General features: G+C 46.2%; 2 protein-coding genes across 3 annotated transcripts in view; both read right to left on the reverse strand.

The window, feature by feature from the left end:
* The window catches only part of LOC139370215 (transcriptional enhancer factor TEF-3-like), a 34,175-nt gene extending 27,650 nt beyond the window's left edge, over positions 1–6,525 (reverse strand). The window contains exons 1-2 of one of the 2 annotated variants that reach the window (XM_071109576.1): positions 6,293–6,521; positions 1,922–2,215 (exon numbers count right to left, since the gene is read on the reverse strand). In XM_071109576.1, the coding sequence (XP_070965677.1) occupies positions 1,922–1,928 (7 nt within the window). In that variant the 5' untranslated portion in view covers positions 1,929–2,215; positions 6,293–6,521. Of the gene's footprint in view, positions 1–1,921; positions 2,216–6,292 lie in introns of both variants that reach the window. The other variant, XM_071109569.1, reaches the window with a different exon arrangement.
* Positions 6,526–7,169: 644 nt separating this feature from the next.
* The window catches only part of LOC139381633 (DENN domain-containing protein 2A-like), a 41,902-nt gene continuing 25,923 nt past the window's right edge, over positions 7,170–23,148 (reverse strand). The window contains exons 10-20 of the mRNA XM_071125302.1: positions 16,432–16,541; positions 15,442–15,511; positions 15,218–15,295; positions 14,364–14,504; positions 13,968–14,116; positions 9,357–9,534; positions 9,165–9,206; positions 8,915–9,011; positions 8,498–8,767; positions 8,268–8,354; positions 7,170–8,084 (exon numbers count right to left, since the gene is read on the reverse strand). Of these exons, the coding sequence (XP_070981403.1) occupies positions 8,053–8,084; positions 8,268–8,354; positions 8,498–8,767; positions 8,915–9,011; positions 9,165–9,206; positions 9,357–9,534; positions 13,968–14,116; positions 14,364–14,504; positions 15,218–15,295; positions 15,442–15,511; positions 16,432–16,541 (1,254 nt within the window). The 3' untranslated portion in view covers positions 7,170–8,052. The remainder of the gene's footprint in view (positions 8,085–8,267; positions 8,355–8,497; positions 8,768–8,914; positions 9,012–9,164; positions 9,207–9,356; positions 9,535–13,967; positions 14,117–14,363; positions 14,505–15,217; positions 15,296–15,441; positions 15,512–16,431; positions 16,542–23,148) is intronic.

Below are 23,148 nucleotides of genomic sequence, written 5' to 3' on the forward strand. Positions count from 1 at the left end.
TGCACAAAACATTAGGACCACCTTCCTAATATTGAGTTGCACCCCCTTTTGCCCTCAGAACAGCCTCAATTTGTCAAAGGCGTCCCTCAGGGACATCAATAAGGGACCATGGCTTTCACCTGGATTCGCCTGGTCAGTCGGTCATGGAAAGAGCAGGTGTTCCACACTCTGTGTACAACGTCTCACTTTTTGCTCTTCACTTTTCATTGGACTACAACACTTACAACATAACATAGGTAGGAAGGCCAATGAAGTAACGCTATACAGTATACTGTACCTGTGACTGATAATGAGGTATGGCCAAACCAATTCCTCGCTACATAGTTACGGAATTAAATACAGGAATGTATTAACCTCTTTGATCTCTAGGGGCGCTATTTCATTTTTGGATAAAAAACGTTCCCGTTTTAAGCGCGATATTTTGTCACGAAAAGATGCTCGACTATGCATATTCTTGACAGTTTTTGAAAGAAAACACTCTGAAGTTTCAGAATCTGCAAAGATATTGTCTGTAAGTGCCCCAGAACTCATTCTACAGGCGAAACCAAGATGATGCATCAACCAGGAAATGATCAGAATTTCTGAAGCCTTGTTTTCCATTGTCTCCTTATATGGCTGTGATTGCGCAAGGAATGAGCCTACACTTTCTGTCGTTCCCCCAAAGTGTTAGCAGCATTGTGACGTATTTGTAGGCATATCATTGGAAGATTGACCATAAGAGACTACATTTTCCAAGTGTCCGCCTGGTGTCCCTGCGTCGAAATTGGAGCGTAAAGCCAGGTGCAATTATTTTTCCATTTGAGAGCAAGGAGAAACCAGGCTTCCACGAAGGATATATCATTGAAGAGATATGTGGAAAAACACCTTGAGGATTGATTCTAAACCACGTTTGCCATGTTTCAGTCGATATTATGGAGTTAATTTGGAAAAAAGTTCGCGTTTTGAGGGCTGAATTTTCGTTTTTTTTTTTTTTTTTTTTTTTTTTTTTTTGTAGCCAAATGTGATGTACAAAACGGAGCTATTTCTAATACACAAAGAATCTTTTTGGAAAAACGGAGCATCTGCTATCTAACTGAGAGTCTCCTCATTGAAAACATCAGAAGTTCTTCAAAGGTAAGTTATTTTATTTGAAGGCTTTACTTGTTTTTGTGATAGTTGCCTGCTAAATGCTAACGCTAATGCTAACGCTAATGCTAACGCTAAATGCTACGCTAGCTAGCTACTGTTACACAAATGATTGTTTTCCTATGGTTGAAAAGCATATTTTGAAAATCTGAGATGACAGTGTTGTTAACAAAAGGCTAAGCTTGAGAGCTAGCATATTTATTTCATTTCATTTGCGATTTTCATGAATAGTTAACGTTGCGTTATGGTAATGAGCTTAGGTCTATAAATAGAATCCCGGATCCGGGTTTGGTCGTCGCAACAGGTTAAGGGGTTAACAGATCCTGTGAAGTATGAATCAGAATGTGAGCAGAAACATTGGAGAGGAGAGTGGCACACATCAAATCGTGCTACTCAACCACGTGGATGGAGGGAAAGGGTATTTTGCCGTTTTATTAGGATCCCCATTAGCTGCTGTGAAAATCAGCAGCTACTCTTCCTGGAGTCCACACAAAACATGAAATAATACAGAACATGAATAGACAAGAACAGCGAGGACAGAACTACATTAAAAACAGGGACAGCTGTGTGATGTGAAGAGCGCTCTGAAACATGAAGACGGTGTGTGCGTGTGTATTTGTACATAAAGGTTGCACAAATATGTGAGGGACAGCGCTACGTACAAATATCACCAGAAAAAAAAGGCAATATCTTGCACATCAAGGGACAGCGCCTGAGAGCATGTCCATATAAGAGCGAGGGGACGGCAGAGCCATCACATAACACCGGGGAATAGACAGAAAAGGGTGGGGCGTACCGTACATCTTTCCTTCATCGGAGAGGATGATCTTTCTGCGTCCGCAGGGCGGGTAGATGGCCAGGGCCTCCTGGAAGCTCTGCTCGATGTCGGGGCTCCACACGCCCTCCGCATCGTTCTCCAGAGGCTTGTCCAGAGGCTCGTTCAGCTCCTCACTGGTGCCCCCAGGGGAGGGGGCCGGCACCCACTCCGCAGACGTGGTGGGGGGCCGGGAGGACCACAGGACCGGGCTGGGAGGAGCAGGGGGTAGAGGGTGCGTTCCAGGGGCCAAGGACAAGATAGGACAGGGTGATCCTGAGAAAGCAAAAGACAATATTTAGGTAAGGGGAGGTCGAGTGAAGGAGTGCTGGCTTGGAGGATGTTAGAACAAGAACATAGGAAAGCAATACCCATTGTAAAATAAATGAAGCACCATATTATGCGCTTGTCAGGATAACAAGGATCGGTTTCAAATATTGATTATGCTGCTAAGCATTCGGTACTTTGAAATGTCTTGGGGTCCATAGTACTGGTCTGTGACTACATACGGTCGGTCGGTCAGCTATTCAACATCTTGCCAGATCTCCCTCAAGAAGTTCAAACATCAAGAAATGAAGATAAAACAAAACACTATTCAGGTCCATTGACGTCCGCCCAAGGAGGTACTCCATCTAGAGAAGTGATAGTTACGTCACAATGAAGAGCGGTGTGCGTGCGTAGGCTATAAGATCTCGGGACCACATCACTGGGGAGTCGCTAATCCTACGTGGAAAAAGCACCTCGGAGCAGAAAGTAATTATGGGGCCATGAAAACAAACAGCATGGCACCTAGAGACAGAGGGTGGAGGAGTCACTAAGCCAACAGACCGGGAAACACATTCGACTGAGATCCCCACCACACCGCCATTGGTAGAGAAAGACTTGGACAGACACATCAAGGAGATCATGTCAGGGTTGTTACACTTTAACGCTCAAGCTGGATGTACAGTATCGATCACATGACTAGGGTGGGCCGGGAGTTTTTGCTGACCATGTGACCGGAATATATCATTAGGTTTCTCAGTAATGCATAATTAGGGCCTGGAGTTTTTCCTGCTCGGGTCACTGGGTGAGGCCTGTCTCAATCGCTGTTTGTTTTCCTCTAGAGGTAAATCTGGGCTGCCAATTGACAGTTAAGGCTATTGACATGGTTAGTCATTATAATGTGTGATTTGCCTGGTTGTATCTGGGCTGCTTGGCAGTGTGCTGAACTGTGTGTTTGGGGGGGGTAAAGAGTGGGACAGGAGGGAAGGGGTGGTCCTGATGAGTCACAGGGTGTCACGTCTGAGTGAGGAACAATCTCTTCCTCTGAGCCTCCCGACGTTCCTATGAGCTTCCTGTAAATGAGCTGGCCAGTTAACCCTGCTCATACACCTAACAACACTGAGAAACAATGGAGGAGGGCAAACGTACAATGTAGAGACCCTTTCTTTGCTCTGGTGGTAAATCTTAGTAACTTTTTAAATGAGGGGTCTATGGTGAAATGGTCTATGGTGAAATGGTCATTGCTGTGCTCAAAGAGAGTACATTTATTTATTTTGCTCACAGAGTAACCTGGAGTGCAGGGCAACTGTAATTAAAATGTTATAGTGCAACACTGATGAAGAAAAAGAAAGTTTAGTGTAGAGAGCGGTGGGGCACAAACCATTAATGCTGGTTAGGTTCCTCAGCCAAAGTGTCCAACAGGGTTAATTGGCGTAAGCCCCTTAAAATCAGGTGTCCCCTTCCAGTCCTCCATCTCGGCCCCTCTCCCCTGGGCCCACTCAATGGGATAATCTCCCAGCTGATGCTGCACTCAGGGGGCACCCCCCCCCCCCCCCCTAACACACACACACGAAGCAGGTGTGTACTTCACAGAAATGCACACACAAAAGTATGGAACAAATCCGATACGCACTCGTAAAGACGCACACTCAAACACACCCTGACACTTTCACTTCAGACACCAGAAATACACATAGGACTACACCACACACACCTATACAAACTATGCAGCGTTGCCCACTCCCTCGCCACCCTTTGACCACCAGTCATAAGAGGGAACAGCTGCATCAGTTTCGACTTGCCCCTGGCACAGTGCTCACTGCCTACTCAGTGTGTTGTGGGGTGGATAGGACTGCAAGGGGCGTCAACGCCAAAGAGGGTTAGGGGTGAAGGGGGAGAGACGGGGGTGCTCCACTGGACAGTCTCCTCTAATCGCGACCGGAATGTAATGCTCTCATAAAATGCCTGATCCTAGAAGACCATGTCTGTGTCCTTAATGGCAATATATTCCCTATCTATCTTTTGACCAGAGTCCTGTGGTCCCACTAGATAGGGAATAGATTGCCATTTGGGACACAGCTATGGTCTTCTAGGATCAGGCATTAGCCTGGGTGGGGAGTGGAAAACCATCGGGAGAGAAAGGAACACATTTGATTGGCATGTTTTGTGCGGTGTCCCACTGTGTTGCCCTGTAAGGAGCAGATCAACTAAGCTCTCTGAGCACACACAAACACACTGCCTAATTACACGTAACATCAAAACCCCACATCAAAACCATCATGAAAATCCCACAGTATATTTAAGTCATAACTCACAATAATCACAGATTACAGGGTCAAGATGGAGTTCAACACAAGGTTTTCCCTACAGAGAGATCCATCAAGCATGTGCACTGATACAGCCCAATGACTTGTTGGACATATGCATGTAGAGAGAGGAGGATTGTTGGTAGACGCGGCTTGTTGGGGCTTGGATGCCAGGGGGTTTCTTTGTTCTGTAGGGCTCATATCCAAGGCATTATTCTGCTTTCTCGTGTGAGTGGAGGAGGAATGCTCGCTATGTGGGATGAGCACACTGAATAGTCTCCTCTGCACAAGGACAGTCTCAGGGCAGCTCAATATACACAAACAAATGCTCGCTCACACACACACACACACACACACACACACACACACACACACAGGCAAAAGAAACGCAAACACCAATACAGACAGCTTATGAGTTTTGATAAATTGCAGAGACCTGATGATACGGACACACTGACAGAGACAGAATGACAAGTTAGCAATTCATCATTAATAGGCTACAGTATGTACATTTAAAAAACAGACTAGGGTAGTGAACTGAGAGACCCCAAGACAGAAAAACTAAAAGTGAGAAAGGATGGATTACATTAATAATCCTTGGCTGTCATACAGTAGTTTTAAGAGAGTGCCCTAACAGGGGTGTGCTTGCCCCCTACCTCTCCAGGGCCCTGGCCCATTCCACCTGTTGCTCCGGGGGAGGGATGGACACTCTCACACACACTAACCCTGCTCTGGGACCCAGACCAAAAATACTCCCTCACACAGCCTGTCAGCACCACCATGACTAGACTCTACACAATGTATCCATCCACTACAAAACCAAACCCTGTGTGTGTGCTGATTGGTCATCACTGGCTACGCACAGTGCACACAATATGCCAGGTAGCAGTGGATGGATTTGGGGACTCAAAAACAGCATACCAAGTACACTACATCATAAACAAGGCGAAAATAAAATTGTTTGAAAATGTGGACGTTAAAATTACATAAAACGTATGCCTGATAATTGAATTTTGCTTGGGCACAGACACAGTAAACCACATTTAGTTGACTTAACAGGCTTTCTGTAAATGTATGGTATGTGGACATTTCACACATTATATTAACATGTAAGATCATGGGAACTACTTTCATGGGCATATAACACATTAATAATCATAGCCACATAATACACATGTAATTGTTTTAATTTCTCTCTAGATATAGTTATTAAAGATATAGCTCAAGTGCTAAATTAGTATTAATCGCTGTAGTTATTGTTAGTGGAAGTAATTCAGAGTAATAGTTATTATTAATAGTAGACTGGTATTTTTATTTGGCACAACAACAAAATTCACTCATGTCATGTCTATTATTTCGGAAACATTCTCAGATTTTCGGACAACTGACACTCAAATGTCTATTTTGTAAACATATCTATTCATTTTATAAACATATCTATTCATTTTATAATATCAGTAGCCCATCACCCAGAGGAGCGCTAACGTTGAACTGCGCGTCTATGACGTTATTAGTTTCCTTTAAAAAGTTCCGTCTGAAACGCAGGAAGTACCGTGCAAATTTAGAAATTCGACAAAAAAAATGTCAGAAATGTAAAGAATTTGTACCTCATACAGCGTTTTATAAACAATGTAACCGGCAGACGACTGTACTACGGCTACAGCTGACCAGTCGAACTCTGAAACAGAAAGTTTGGCAACAACTTGAGAGGCATTGGTTTATGAAAGAAAACAGATGTTCAACTAACAAAGCAAAGAGACAGATAAACATGTTGTAAACGTACCTGTTGAAAGTCAAGCCACAGACAACACCGCTGGGTCAAACAGGCAAGTGGAATTTCTGGGGTCAGGTTTCTGTGAAGAAATATATTTAAATTTTGTCGCCCCTTTCCTGAGTCGTTTGAAGCGCGAAGAGGGCTGGAATGTCAGGAATTAGCTGTGGTAATGACATGAAGCCTGGAAGGGAGCGAAAAAAGACGAGGGGAAATAGGGAGGCAGGACCGACCGGTCAACACGTAATGAGGGAGGGGGATTCGAGGGGACGGCGCACCGAAAAGGAAAAGAAAGCCAGCCTTGGTAAGGGGAAAAAGGAAATCACAAAGAAAAACAGAGGTCGGGGATAGTCATTGCCTCTTTACAAAGGGACAACGCTATTGCGAAACCTTATCAGCCCTCTTCTAATTATTTGTTGTGAAATAACCCTATAATGAAGATAAACAATATTTGTTTATAGGGCACTATTCAAGTAATACATTTGATAATATAAATTACTATTTAAAAACTTGTAATGCCATTTGGCAACATATGTTGATATATTTCGTTCATAATGATTTTTCGTTCGATATCAATGGTCATTTAGTTTTAGCAAACGAGGAAAATCGATTGTGCTATTCATCTTTAAGGAAACCATAATAAATTGAGCACTGGTAGAGTGGACTCTGAACAACTGGAGCGTCAGTACTGAATGAAGTGGGTAATAGCGAGAGCCCTCCAGTGGATCATGTAGAAAATGACTTAAATTAAGGGCTCAATTGTACAATACTGTCCTTTTGTTTCGTGACATCAAGTCAATAACCCTCTGAGTGATAATATGTGTGATTTAATAATCCGTTTATGACGTTATAATAGCAATCAGGCATGAATGAGGCCCACATCCTTGTATTTCTTAATTAAAAATAACTTTAATTATTTCATAACATTTTCAAATCAGGTTTAAGGCAAAACTAGTGGTGTTTGACAATTACATATCAATTTGTTTTAGGCCTCCTTTGTCTTCCCCAAGGTATGATTTTCTGATAATTTCCCTTACACCCATTCCAATCCATAGTTCACTCTGTCTCAGTGGTATATTTCCTCAATAGTAACCCAGTGGTCTACGACCCCTCCTCCATACAGACAGCCCATCACAAAACTACAGGATGTTATTTTGCTTTCATTTGAAGGAGGGAAAATGGAAGCAACAGTTACTCTTAAAAAGTACACAGTATAAATTAACTTAAGCCTCCTGTTAACATAGAAGTTGTACTCAATAGAAATATGTGGAATGTTTAAATGGTACGGTACAAAATGGAATGGTCTTTTGGCCCAACCAGCAACATCCTCAGTGGAGTCTTTCAGGTTTGTGGGTGGAGTCATTCTATCTCAACTCTAGGAATAGAAATGGACTGTGCTATACAGTACATCAATGTACACTATAAAGGCCGACAGCTTTACAAAAGTAAGCTCTCGGGCGACAGAGAGACACTCGCGAATGATAAGACTTCAAAGGAGAACGACGTTCCTTGATGGGTCTGTGTCTTTGGGGCTGCGACAATAGGAATGTTTTTGGTCCGATTGCTAAACCCCAACACCCCCCAAAGTCATTCATGTTCAGTCCAAATATTGCAAGGAGTGTTCGGTCCTTGCCCAGTGTGTCTCCATAAGCTTGTGGACACACAATCCCCTTCTTCATGCTATCCACAGGGAGTTTGGGTCCTTAGACAAAGTGTTTTGTTCTCAACCTCTTTTGAACATGCTCCCTCTCATGGAGTCCCGTCCCGAGGCATCATTTCTTGGACAGGAATTTCATCTTATTTCCTGAAAATAAAAACAGGCAACAGAACCGGATCAAAATAACTTTGGCATGAGTGACAACCTTTTCAAACATGGAGGAGGAATGTAGTTTCACGAATGCAACACCTGTTATTCAGAGTGACTTGGAATATGGTGTATGTAGGTACTTGAGTGGATAAGATGTATGGGAGAGGATTTGGGCCTTACCTAGACCCTTGAGGAACTTGTTGACCCCACGCTGTTCGCTCCCTGGGAGAGAGTCCAGGTAATCTTGTGACCTCACCTCAAACAAACCTGGACAGACAGGTAATTATGCAAAATTGTCATAATTATGCATTTCAGACAGGCATACAGACTCCAAAAGCAGATGCATCTTATGGGAGTGCTCACAACCAGGCACTAACAAAATTCAAACGCTCTACTACCCATCTCCACACCTCTTAGACCCTGCCTGCGCTGCTCCCTCTCTGCCACAAACCCAGCGAACATCTGGGTCTCCATGAAGACCTCCAGGAACCTCTTCAGACTCTTGGAAGTGACAGCCTTGCGGAAGGCCTCGCGCTGAAAGCAGGACAGGGTGGGCGAGGAGGGGGCTCCAGACTCGTCCTCTCGATCCCCCCCGCCCATGAAGAGAGGGTAGTGGCCCACCATCTCCACGAAGAAACGTACAAAGGTCTCCGACACCACCGTGCTGAGGGAGCTCGAGTCTGGAGAGAGACAGATTCAACATGGCGGTCATGAGTAGGCATTTGGTAATTAACATATATCAACAGTCACATAGACCTTCGTCAAGCATGTATTAGTCACAACATGACTTTTCTGCGAGAGGTGTTAATATAGTAGCACTGACTCACCGGTGGGCATCTCACTGGCCAGTTCCTTCCTCTTGTCCAGAATGTGTTCCAGAGCAGCCTGCAACTTGTGAGGCAGAATGGAGTCCTCGTCATCCAGCTGGAGTGGAAAGACCGAGGTGTGAGAGGAAATGACGACTGTGTGCCATGAGCAGAGAGCTGTATCTACATCTATGGGTGTAGCCAATTATGTAAGAGACATACAGTATGTTCTTTGTCTGTTGCTATGGGTACCGTTGTTAGGGATGTATACCTGTCTGAGGAAGCGGCTGTTGCCGAGATCAACCACCAGGACCTGAGGAGAGAGCCGCATGTCATTTCCGCACAGTGTGGCAGCCTCAGCTCTTTCTCAGAGTAGACCCACAGAGATTATTGTTTATTGAGGAAAGGGATGAGGTTAGGGGTTCACACACACAGTGGGCTGGGCTCAGGGGCCTGGTCTCACCTCCTCGATGGGCAGCTCTTTGAGGTTGGGCAGAGAGCTGGATAGCAGACCCACGATGAAGGGGGTGGGGGTACATACTATGTCCAGCATGGAAGGGGGCAGCACAGGGATGTAGGTGTGCTGCCAGGTGAACGGGTAGAGTAGAGCCACCATCGCATGGCAGCACTGAGACAGAGTACTGCAGAGAGAGGGGCGAGAGGGAGGGAGAGAATAGGATGTCAACTGACAGAATAGAACAAGTTGTTAACATTAATTCAAAACCTAACGGCAAAAATATGACTGTAGTGGTAGCCTACACATAGCCACGTCATATAAGTCAGCGTGCTTTGTACTGTATTCAATGCAGTTCTATATTCCACCACAAGGTGGTAGTAGCAGATTCTTCAGCTATTATCAAGACTTGCTTTAGAACATAAAACTGAACATTGCACTTTGTAAAGCATGGCTTTTTGAGAACTTGTTCATGAATCTTTAAGGGGCGTGATTTAACACTACAATATATATTGCGGGAGTGAATGAACTAACCCAGCGCTGTTAACTTAATGCCTCCAATGTGCGTGTCTGTTTCATTTAATTAACTCAAAAACAAAAATCAGTGATTGTGAAGCCAAATTTCCACTCATTTCAATGTAACAGTAGAACAATATCACAGTGGAACAACAATCTATTGTGGATTCACAAGCTTTTCCTGCTGGGTTTTCAGAAGTATTTAATGATGCAGAGTTTACACAGGTAGCCCAATTCAGATCTTTTTCCACTAATTAGGCTTTTGACCAATCAGATCAACTAAAGATCAGAATTGAGCTGCCTGTGTTAACAGCACCTAAGTGACAGGGAAATGCACATCCAAGAAAGACCCTGGTAATGCTTTATAGTCCATCTCAAGGCACCCGTCAATAGCAGGTGAGTAGTGGATGCTAGTGCGTCAAATCGGTTGCACACAGCAGTCTTAACGCTTTCACTTCTACACCAACCCTGTATCTGGCTTCCATGACATATTTCCAGAGAGAAATTATTGTTCCCTAGACGACTGTATAACACAACAGCATTCCTTCCTTAACACTCTTTCTCTGTCTATTCCAGGAGCCGTCTGTCTGTCACATCCTGTTTCCTCTCCTCTGCCTTTCACCTGATCTCACTGGTCTCAAGTCGGTTTACTCATACAGAATAACAAAAAAAAGGTAGCTAGATAAGTACTAAGTTGTACTGATCCATAGCTGACAGTATGTACTCAAAATACTTTGGTGACTGAAAGCGTGAGGCTTAATTGAGGATGGGCAGGAGGACGCAGCGCAGTGGTGCCCTGCAGCGTTTGTCCGTTGTTTAAACTGTTTTTATTGCTTTGTCTATAGTAGTGTATTAGTGTTTTATGTTGCATCGGATTACTGATTAGGCTACAGATTACTGATTAGGCTACAGATTACTGATTAGGCTACAGATTACCGATTAGGCTACGGTAGAGCGACATGATGTGCATACAGTGGATTATTCTCCTACTTTGATTCATTTTGCTGGTACCTGAAACCGCATGCGAACTTCTGAGAAAGTCGGTGGGCACCACACATCTGCTATAGCTCTTTTACAATGTAATACCGCACGTTCGGGAGAATGGATCAAAGGGCACATACCTGCAGAGATGGTGAGACAAAACAACCCGGTGGAGGAGGAAAAGGAGGTGTGCGGCAGAGGTTGAGGAGGAACAAAAAGATTCCGCTTCCAACTACCCTGCTCAGTATCTATATGAATACAGGGAGGCCTGTGTGATGGCCTCTGAAACTTGGCTGTCGGAAACGGTGCCCGACTGAAGTCACCCCTGACGGATTCACCGTCACTAATATGGGCAGAGAAGCTAGTGGTAAGGAGCACGGAGGCGGAGTCTGTTCTGATAAATGATAGAAAACTATGATTGTCAAGGGAAGAAAATATGCACTCCTGATAGAGAGCTACTGTCAATGTCACTGCACCCCTTTTTCCTCCCCCGTAAATTCCACCCAGCTTTTTATAACAACTGTTTATATCTATCCAAGAGCAAACTGTCATTGCAGCAGACAAAATTTCAAACCTCACTCAAGAGCTTGATGCGATTTCCCCTGATGCGCCCAATTCATCATGGGGGATTTCAATAGCTGCACTCTCAACACACCGAGTACTTTCACCCAGTATGTGACTTGTCTAACAAGGGGAAATAAGATCATTGAGTTGTTTTACGGCTCGGTCGCGAAAATGTATTCATCCTTGGCCAGACCTCCAGTGGGTGGATCAGATCATAACACTTTTCTACGAGCAACTTATAGACAGTTAGTCAAAAGGGGGCAGGCGGTGGAAAAACAGAACACAGGTGTGGGACAACGACAGTAGTGATCAACTGCAGGGATGCTTTGACTGTATCTCATTTAGTGGATTTGAGGAATCATCCGCTGACCTGAACGAGTTGACTAACGTAATATCTGACTATATTGAATTGTGTTCATTTTAGGCGATCCCCCACAAAAAACATGTAAGATATTTCTTAGCGTGCCACCGGTGACCAAATAATTGAAAGTGGTGCTTTCCTCCGGGAATCCACTCGAAGAGGTAGAGAGAGAGGTGAACGAAGAGATTAAAAAGGCAAGATGCCAGTACAAGGATAAGGTGCAACAGATAATGTTACAGGGAGACTCTCCGTCTGCCCGGTTGGGCAAACGCCCCTTTCACAGCGAGCAAACGCCCCTTTTCATCCCTGCCTGGATGAGAGGGTGTGCCCTCAACAGCCAATGAAGTTAAGTTCTTCACTCGCTTTGCAACAGGGAGCGCCCTTGCTCCCCTGGCCTGTCTGGAGGAGGATGTCATGGCAACAGAGAGCGTGATTGTCATCAATGAGGAAGTCGTACAACGAGCATTCAAAAGCACTGGAGCACAAAAGAGCCAGGGGCCTGATAATGTAAGTGGTTGTGTCTTGAAACACTACCACTCAGCTGAGTGGTATCTTCTGCTCTCTTTCAGCAGTTCCTGGATACATTGGAAATTCCATCACTATGGAAAAAATGTATTGTTGTACCTGTTCCAAAAACCTCCCATCCATCTGCATCAAATGATTACAGACCTGTCGCTCTTACCTCTTGATTAAATCTATTGAAAAGATCATCAAGGCATACATAAACCACCACCAGACACATTCTTGACCCCCTCCAATTTGCAGTACTATACATACTGTATACAGACAGCTGTCGGAGCCGGTTCCCAGGGTGCCACCTGATCAAATATGCAGACGATACGACTTTGGTCAGTCTTCTTGAAGGGGATGAAACCGAGCACGGACCGTCTGAATGATTTTACTGTCTGGTCGGAGTCATCCATGTAATATTAAATACATCAAAAACAAAAGGACATGGTGATTGACCTTTGAAGGAACACTACCATGCACACACCATCACTGATATAAGGTGAGCCCATTGAAATAGTGGAGGAGTACAAATACCTTGGGCTAGTCATTGACAACAAGCTGTCCTGGGATCAGTGTACTGACGCTATTTTGAAGGCCAACAGACTATTTCCTACGGAAACGGCACTTTAATGTTGATCTAACCATCATGGTTCTCTTTTCTAAATCATTGAGAGCATTCTGTCCTACTGCTTGACCTGCTGGATTGGGAATATCAAGGTGGCACAGAAAAATAGGTTGGGCAAGATAGTCAGGACTTGTGGAAAAATCATGGGGCAGCAACAGCAAGAACTGTCATCTCTCTACCTGGGCAGATCCCTCCAGAAGGTAAATATAATAGCGGTGGACACTTCCCATACACTCCACCCTGAATTCCAGCTCCTTCCTTCTGGCCACAGGTACAGACTACCGAAGGCAAAAAAAATAAATATTTTTAAACAAAATAAAATGGGGCCAAGTACTCTTTTATTCCAAATGCAATTCTGCAACTTAAAATGTTGGACTAATTATACTTAGCACATGCACTATGAAACTGCACTTACCCTGCCTATTTGCTTGTAAATATCTTTGCTATTTATTTTACATTTTTAGATGTGATCTATTTTATGACTGCTGCAAGAGGAATTGCCTCTGAGGACATTAACGTTTTCTGAATCTGACACTGAGCAACACACATAGCCATTAGCCAGTCCATAAACAACCTCTAACCTTAGCCCCTAGTTACTAGACTAGGCCGAAAAGAGGCTAGGGCTTGTTTTGGGATGTAGCCACTTGGGCATGGAATTTCTAGGGACCTCACATGATACAATATTATCATGATACTTAGGTGCCGATACAATACGTATGGAGGTTCTCACGATTCTATATGTATTGCGATTCAGTACTGCAATTTTATTTTGATGTCCCTAACATATTGCTCTGTATAAGTCTGCAGTAGAGAGACAAAAGAGAACATGAGGAAATTAGTTTTGATCAGTCATGGGGGGGGGGGGGGGGAATGCTGAAAAAACCTTGGAGAACAAGCTATAGGATGAAAAATAGCTGCGTTTTGCCGCAGGTACAGAAGACTAGCGCTAGCTGACGCTAACTAGCAACAACAAAAACACCTATGACAAATCGATACTTGGAGTCAAAGTAACTGTATAGATCCCCCATCACCAGTGGCCATAGAGCACACAGTAGTGTCCCACCTGAGTTTGTCAGCGGTGAAGAGGACCCTGCGCTCCAGCAGCAGAGAGGCGAAGACTCTGAGGAGCAGACGCAGCGACAGAGAGGAGAACAGACACTCAAAGTCCACATGCTCCAGACGAGAGTCAGACGGACGACACAGCTCTATCACCTGAGAAAGATGGAGAACGAGAGAGAGAGGGGGAGAGAGCGAGAAAGAGATGTATTTACATAAACACACAGGCTACTAATGTCACAAAACTTGCATACAGCACAGTGTACACACATTCAAAGTTTATAACGCACAAGATAAACACCTCAAGTCAATGACATTTTCAGTAAAGCCGAAGGCCACCTCCTATGGCCAGTGGTGGAATCAACTCTAGCCACCCCTACTCTGTAAAGTTATTCCCCCTTACCTCAGTGCCTGAGCCAGGCAGGAAGTTCTTCACAGTGATGGTTCTCCCCGGGGCGGGGAATGGAGCCTCCATGATGCCCCTCATGAAGGGCTGCACCAGGGCTGGAGAGATGGCCCTCCTCTTTTCTACCTCATCCAGGATCTAGGGGGAAGACGGCACACACATTCACAATGGAGTAGGAAGTACACTATACCCTAAAGCACATTAACTTACGCAATTAAATATGGTATAGAAAGTACACTTAACAGTACACTAAACTGAAGCTTATGCACTACAACACATTTAAGTAATGCTAGGACACAGCCCTTAGCCGTGGTATATTGACCATATACCACAAACCCCAGAGGTGCCTTATTGCTATTATGAACTGGTTACCAATGTAATTAGAGCAGTAAAAATACATGTTGTGTCATACCCATGGTATATGGTCTGATATACCACAACTTTCAGCCAATCAGCATTCAGGGCTCGAACCACCCAGTTTATAATATATTGTATACACTCAAATATACGCAAGCAGCACGGGCAATTGCACACTCACATAACATACGTGCATGTAGGCTGACACACATAAATCAGTGGCTCATTACAGGGGAGCCTATGCCAATATTCCACTGTGGTAACCACATCAGCTGGGGTTCACATGTGTCTTTGTGTACTGTGGCCAGGGCTGCAGCTTGAAAAGCTGCGGTGGGAAAGTGACAAACAGGGAGAGGGAGGGGCTCTGTGGATACATGTGGGCTCCAGTTCCTCTCACTGTGGGTGGCCATACTGAACTGAAGTCCGGGAGTTTGGCCTGAACATGTGACCTGACCAGGAAAAACTCCAGGCAATATGTGTATAGTATACTGTACCTTAGAGAAGAGGTCGAAACAGCCCAGCCGGCTGACGATGCAGTAGACTTCTGGCAGCCTCCGGCTTTTACCACTGGGCTGTGGACCCAGAGCAGGACAGTGCAGGGAATGATAGGGCCCTCCAGTTTGAATTCATTTCAACACAGGGATTTCCAATCACTATCATCACTCGGTGACACACACATGGAAGTGGATGAGGTGAAAATAACATTTGAGTAGCTTACCAGTAAACGACGACAGTATCCGAACCGTCTGCTCCCGTCCTCACCAGTCAGGACAAAGGAGAAAGTTTCACTGGAAAAATAAGATGATTCACACAGGTTGGAAACTATTCATATGTAGGAGCAATAAAACTGTTAAGAAATTGAGTGAGTTGTGTGTTGAAAATAGAGCACTCAAACTCATGTCTGTATTTCACAAAACAACCTCAGATTAGCCAGCCAACTTTGAAAAACGTACCTCTTATTTACTTATTTAGACATTTGAAAGAAAATGGGTCACTGTCTGTGCACCATTTTAAAGTAATCTTATCAACTTTAATAACGTCTAGGATAGTTCGCTGCTCATTGATCCTGTTTTAAGGAAAAATCCAACCACCCTGGTAATTTCTTGATATCAGTAAAACCAATTACCCCCTACTTTGTTCTCCAGTCCTCCCCTCAGGGCAGACTTACACTGCATAACCCCCACAAAGACAGCTCCAGTCTGTCTGACAGGTGTGCATTGACCAACCCTGGCTCTCTGACAGGAACCGTGTCAGCCAGCTCAACGTCTCTGCCCTGCAGGTGTGTGTAATGGGGCTCTGACTGCATCGCAAATGGCACCTTGTTCTCTATATAGTGCACTATTTTTGACCAGAGCCCATTCAAACCTGGTCAAAAGTTGTGCACCAAATAGGGATAAGGATCCCATTTGGGATGCTGCCTCGGTCTACTTGAGCTAACATTCCAAAAGCCGGTACCCATAAAACATTTAGTAAAGGGTAATTATTACCTGTCTCCCACCAGAAACACACTGTCACTTTTGGAAACAAAGTAGTGCTTGTGAGATTGACCTGGTCTTGGTACTATTGGGCAATGTGTGTCAGGAAGAAGTGACAGGTTGTTTCATAGTACCTAAAACACTTTATTAACAGCTCACTAGCCTCCCATTCTTCGTTTGTCAACACCTATGTGGGGTGGAGTGGGGGGGTGCGTGTGTGTGAGCACCCTGACCTGGGGAAGTTGTCAACGGGGGCCCAGTCCTTAGCGTCAGGAAAACAGAACTGAGGAATGACCTTCAGTTGGTCTTCTGTTTCCCGCATGAACTTGAAGCTCCTCTCCAGCTGACAGAGAGAATAAACAGGTTAGCTTCAATGCTATGGTCCCAGTCAAAAGTTGACGCCTACTCATTCAAGGGTTTCTTTATTTTTAACTGTTTTCTACATTGTAGACATCAAAACTATAAAATAACTATAAAACTATAACTATCAACTATAAAATAACACACACAATCATGTAGTAACCCCAAGAAAGTGTTAAAATCAAAATATATTTAATATTTGAGATTCTTCAGTAGCCACCCTTTGTCTTGACAGCGTTGCACCCGCTTGGCATTCTCTCAACCAGCTTCATGAGGTAGTCACTTGGAACGCGTCACAATTAACAGGTGTGCTTCGGTAAGTTGTTAATTTGTAGAATTTCTTTCCTTATTAATGCGTTTGAGCCAACCCTTTGTGTGGTGACAAGGTAGCGGTGGTATATAGAAGAGAGCCTTATTTGGTAAAAGACCAAGTCCATATTATGGCAAGAGAACAGCTCAAATAAGCAAAGAGTAACAACAGTCCATCATTAATTTAAGACATGAAGGTCAGTCAATGCGGAAATCTAAGAACTTTTAAAGTTTTAGTGAAGTCGCAAAAACCAAGCTCTATGATGAAACTGTCTCATGAGGACCTGCACAGGAAAGGAAGGCCTAGAGTTACCTCTGCTGCAAGGGATAAGTTCATTAGAGTTACCAGCCTCAGAAATTGCAGCCCAAATAAACGCTTTACAGAGTTCAAGTAACAGACACATCTCAACATCCACTGTTCAGAGGAGACTGCATGAAATCAGGCCTTCATGGTCAAATTGCTGCAAAGAAACCACTAAAGAACACCAATAAGAAGCAATGGACATTAGACCGGTGGAAATTGAGATTTTTGGTTCCAACCGCCGTGTCTTTGTAAAACGCAGAGTAGGTGAACGGATGATCTCTGATGTGTGGTTCCCACCGGGAAGCACGGAGGAGGAAGTGTGATGGGGCTTTGCTGGTGATACTGTCAGTGATTTATTTAGAACACTTAACCAGCATGGCTATCACAACATTTTGCAGCGATACACCATCCCATCTGGTTTGGGCTTAGTGGGACTATAATTAGTTTTTCAACAGGACAATGACCCAACACACCTCCAGGTTGTGTAAGGGCTATTTGACCAAGAAGGAGAGTGATCGAGTGCTGCATCAAATTACCTGAACTCCACAATCGCCTGACCTCAACCCAATTGAGATGGTTTGGTTGAGAGAATGCCAAGAGTGTGCAAAGCTGTCATCAAGGCAAAGGGTGGCTACTAATGAATATAAAATATACACTGCTCAAAAAAATAAAGGGAACACTAAAATAACACATCCTAGATCTGAATGAATGAAATATTCTTATTAAATACTTTCTTCTTTACATAGTTGAATGTGCTGACAACAAAATCACACAAAAATGATCAATGGAAATCAAATTGATCAACCAATGGAGATCTGGATTTGGAGTCACACAAAATTAAAAAGTGGAAAACCACACTACAAGCTGATCCAACTTTGATGTAATGTCCTTAAAACAAGTCAAAATGAGGCTCAGTAGTGTGTGTGGCCTCCACGTGCCTGTATGACCTCCCTACAATGCCTGGGCATGCTCCTGATGAGGTGGCGGATGGTCTCCTGAGGTATCTCCTCCCAGACCTGGACTAAAGCATCCGCCAACTCCTGGACAGTCTGTGGTGCAACGTGGCGTTGTTGGATGGAGCGAGACATGATGTCCCAGATGTGCTCAATTGGATTCAGGTCTGGGGAACGGGCGGGCCAGTCCATAGCATCAACGCCTTCTTCTTGCAGGAACTGCTGACACACTCCAGCCACATGAGGTCTAGCATTGTCTTGCATTAGGAGGAACCCAGGGCCAACCGCACCAGCATATGGTCTCACAAGGGGTCTGAGGATCTCATCTCAGTACCTAATGGCAGTCAGGCTACCTCTGGCGAGCACATGGAGGGCTGTGCGGCCCCCCAAAGAAATGCCACCCCACACATTGACTGACCCACCGCCAAACTGGTCATGCTGGAGGATGTTGCAGGCAGCAGAACGTTCTCCACAGCATCTCCAGACTGTCACGTCTGTCACATGAAAGCAGGTTCACACTGAGCAAATCTGTGAAGAGCACAGGGCACCAGTGGCGAATTTGCCAATCTTGGTGTTCTCTGGCAAATGCCAAACGTCCTGCACGGTGTTGGGCTGTAAGCACAACCCCCACCTGTGGACGTCTGGCCCTCATACCACCCTCATGGAGTCTGTTTGAGCAGACACATGCACATTTGTGGCCTGCTGGAGGTCATTTTGCAGGGCTCTGGCAGTGCTCCTCCTTGCACAAAGGCAGAGGTCCTGCAGAGGCAGCGGTCCTGCTGCTGGGTTGTTGCCCTCCTACGGCCTCCTCCACGTCTCCTGATGTACTGGCCTGTCTCCTGGTAGCGCCTCCATGCTCTGGACACTACGCTGACAGACACAGCAAACCTTCTTGCCACATCTCACTTTGATGTGCCGTCCAGGATGACCTGTACTACCTGAGCCACTTGTGTGGGTTGTAGACTCCGTCTCATGCTACCACTAGAGTGAAAGCACCGCCAGCATTCAAAAGTGACCAAAACATCAGCCAGGAAGCATAGGAACTGAGAAGTGGTCTGTGGTCCCCAACTGCAGAACCACTCCTTTATTGGGGGTGTCTTGCTAAATGCCTATAATTTCCACCTGTTGTCTATTCCATTTGCACAACAGCATGTGAAATTTATTGTCAATCAGTGGTGCTTCCTAAGTGGACGGTTTGATTTCACAGAAGTGTGATTGACTTGGAGTTACATTGTGTTGTTTAAGTGTTCCCTTTATTTTTTTGAGCAGTGTATTTTGATTTGTTTAACACTGTCGACGTCACGTCACCGACCTTCTAGCCATCGCCGATCCACTTTTAATTTTCCATTGGTTTTGTCTCGTCTTGTCTTCCATCACACCTGGTTCCAATTACATCAATTACATGTGTATTTAACGCTCTGTTCTCCCCCCCCCCCTTGGCCGTAATTGTTTGTTGTAGTGCTTGTGCACGGTATGCTGGTATTTACCGGGTTTTGTTTGACCCATTTATTGTATTATTCTGTTGACGGGGGTTTATGGTTATTCAACACAACCGTTGTAAATCAGTTTCCGCTCGCCTGCGCCTGACTTCTCTGCCGCCAGTAGCATCGCATTACAGAATTACGGACCAATACTATGGAGTCAGCAGGAGCAGATGCCCCAGGTATAGGGGTGGAGGAGTGCATCTGGGAGCACGCAGCAATACTCCAACATCTTGGCACCGCCATGGACCTCGTTGTCCAGGCAATGGACCGCTGGGAGAGACAGTGAGTTCTTCCAGTGCCTCCACCAGCACAACCGGGGTCTCCACTGAGCGCCCCTCTTCATCCAAACCATGTGGGATTTGTCTCTCCCTTGCCCAGGAATACGATGGGAAGGCTGCAAACTGCCAGGGGTTCCTTCTACAACTGGACCTATACCTGGCCACCTTCCACCCGGCTCCGTCGGGTCATGAGAGGGTGTCCGCCCTTGTCTCGTGCCTCACCGGGAAAGCCCTGGAGCTTTGGGCATGGTGACGCAGGGGGGGCACAAGGAGAGAATTAGTCTCTTCCTTAATGACTCTCCTGTGTTTCCCGTGGTGCTAGGCCTACCCTGGTTAGTCATGACTGCACTGTTTCTTGGCCACAGAGGGCTCTCACGGGGTGGTTGCGGGAGTGCTCGGGGAGGTGTTTAGAGGTTTCCGTTGGTGCTACTACGGTGGAAAGTCCAGACCATGTCTCCACCATGCGCATCCCCCCTGAATATGCCGATTTGACTCTTGCCTTCTCTAAAAAGAAGGTGACTCAATTACCACCCCATCGACCGGGCGATTGTGCAATAAATCTCCTGGTAGACGCTGCACTTCCCAGGAGTCATGCGTTTCTCCTCTCACAGGCGGAGATGGAAGCTATGGAAACATATGTCTCCGAATCCCTGTGTCAGGGGTACATTCGTTCCTCCACTTCACCAGTCTCCTCGAGTTTCTTATTTGTGAAGCAGGAGGAAGGTCTGCGCCCATGTATTGACTATCGGGGTCTGAGTCAGATCACTGAGGTATAGTTACCCGCTACCACTCATAGCCACAGCGATTGAGTCAATGCACGGGGCGCGCTTCTTCACCAAACTAGATCTCAGGAGCGCTTACAACCTGGTGCGTATCCGAGAGGGAGACGAGTGGAAGATGGCTTTCAGTACCACCTCAGGGCACTATGAGTACCTCGTCATGCCGTACGGGTTGATGAATGTGCCATCAGTCTTCCAAGCCTTTGTCGACAAGATTTTCAGGGACCTGCACGGGCAGGGTGTAGTGGTGTATATTGATGACATTCTGATATACTCCGCTACACGCGCCGAGCATGTGTCCCTGGTGCGCAGGGTGCTTGGTCGCCTGTTGGGGCATGACCTGTACGTCAAGGCTGAGAAATGCTTGTTTTTCCAGCAATCCGTCTCCTTCCTAGGGTATCGCATTTCCACCTCAGGGGTGGAGATGGAGAGGGTCTGCATTTCAGCCGTGCGTAATTGGTCGACTCCCACCACGGTAAAGGAGGTGCAGCGGTTCTTAGAGTTTGCCAACTACTACCGAAGGTTTAGGTAAGGTAGTGGCTCCCATTACTTCACTGCTGAAGGGGGGCCTGGTACGTTTGCAGTGGTCGGCTGAGGCGGACAGGGCTTCGAGTCACCTGAGGGCTCTGTTGATCTCGGCTCCCGTGCTGGCCCATCCGGATCCCTCTTTGGCGTTCATAGTGGAGGTGGACGCGTCCGAGGCAGGCATAGGAGCGGTGCTCTCTCAGCGCTCGGGTACGCCACCGAAGCTCCGCCCCTGTGCCTTCTCGAAGAAGCTCAGCCCAGCGGAGCGAAACTATGACGTGCGGGACCGGGAGCTGTTGGCTGTCGTCAAGGCCTTGAAGGCGTGGAGACATTGGCTTGAGGGGGATAGACACCCTTTTCTCATCTGGACTGACCACCACAATCTGGAGTACATCTGGGCAGCGAGGAGACTGAAACCTCGCCATGCAAGGTGGGCCATGTTTTTCACCCGTTTTGTGTTTACCCTTTCCAACAGACCAGGCTCCCAGAACGTAAAGGCAGAAGAATTGTCCCGGCTGTATGACACAGAGGAGCGGCCCATGGATCCCACTCCCATACTCCCCGCCTCCTGCCTGGTGGCGACAGTAGTGTGGGAGCTGGACACGGACATAGAGCAGGCGTTACGTTACGTGCAGAGCCCGGTCCCGTCCAGTGTCCCGCTGGGCGTCTATGTCCCGTCTGTTGTCCATGACCGGTTGATCTATTGGGCCCACACGTCACCCTCCTCTGGTCATCCTGGGACCGGTCGGACAGTGCGCTGTTTGAGCGGGAGGTACTGGTGGCCTACCTTGGCTAAGGACGTGAGGGTTTATGTTTCCTCCTGCTCGGTGTGCGCCCAGTGTAAGGCACCTAGGCACCTGCCCAGAGGTAAGATACACCCCTTAACCGTTCCACAGCTGCCTTGGTTGCACCTGTTGGTTGATTTTCTGACTGATCTTCCACTCTCACCGGGTAACACTGCGATCCTGGTCATTGTGGATCGTTTCTCTAAGTCCTGTCGTCTCCTCCCTCTGCCCGGTCTCCCTACGGCCCTACCTACTGTGGAGGCCTTGTTTACACGTCTTCCGGCACTACGGGGTGCCTGAGGATATCGTGTCTGATTGGGGTCCCCAGTTCACATCTAGGGTCTGGAAGGTGTTCATGGAACGTCTCGGGGTCTCGATCAGCCTTACTTCAGGGTTTCACCCCGAGAGTAATGGGCAGGTGGAGAGAGTGAACCAGGATGTGGGTAGGTTTCTGCAGTCCTATTGCCAGGACCGGCCGGGGGAGTGGGCTGCGTTCGTGACCTGGGCCGAGATGGCACAGAACTTGCTTCGCCACTCCTCCACTAACCTCTCCCCCTTTCAGTGCGTACTGGTGTACCAGCTGGTTCTGGTGCCTTGGCATCAGTCAGACCGAGGTTCCTGCGGTGGACGACTGGTTCAGGCGCGCGGATCAGACATGGGAAGCCATCCGTGTCCACCTTCAGCAGGCCGTGAAGTGCCAAAAGAAGAATGCGGATCGCCACCGCAGTGAGACCCCGGTGTTCGCACCGGGGGACTGAGTCTGGCTCTCGACCCGAAACCTGCCCCTCCGCCTGCCCTGCTGGAAGCTGAGTCCGCGGTTTGTGGGGCCATTTAAAGATGACGATACAACAATGAGAAAAAACGTATGGTTTTCTCATTGTATTATCTAAACCAGATCTATTGTGTTATATTCTTCTACATTCAATTCACATTTACACAAACTTCAGTGTTCTTTCAAATGGTACCAAGAATATGCATATCCTTGGTTCTGGGCCTGAGCTACAGGCAGTTAGATTTGGGTATGTCTTCAGGTGGAAATTGAAAAAAGTGGTGGGTAGCTGTAAGAGGTTATTAATGTCCTGAGGAGAGTGAACGAGATTTGTTATCGGTTACAGCTTCCACCCGAATACCGTATTAACCTCTCGTTCCATGTGTCTCTCCTCAGGCCGGTGG

This window comes from Oncorhynchus clarkii, chromosome 2, assembly GCF_045791955.1.
Source record: "Oncorhynchus clarkii lewisi isolate Uvic-CL-2024 chromosome 2, UVic_Ocla_1.0, whole genome shotgun sequence".
In the NCBI taxonomy this organism is placed as follows: domain Eukaryota; kingdom Metazoa; phylum Chordata; class Actinopteri; order Salmoniformes; family Salmonidae; genus Oncorhynchus; species Oncorhynchus clarkii.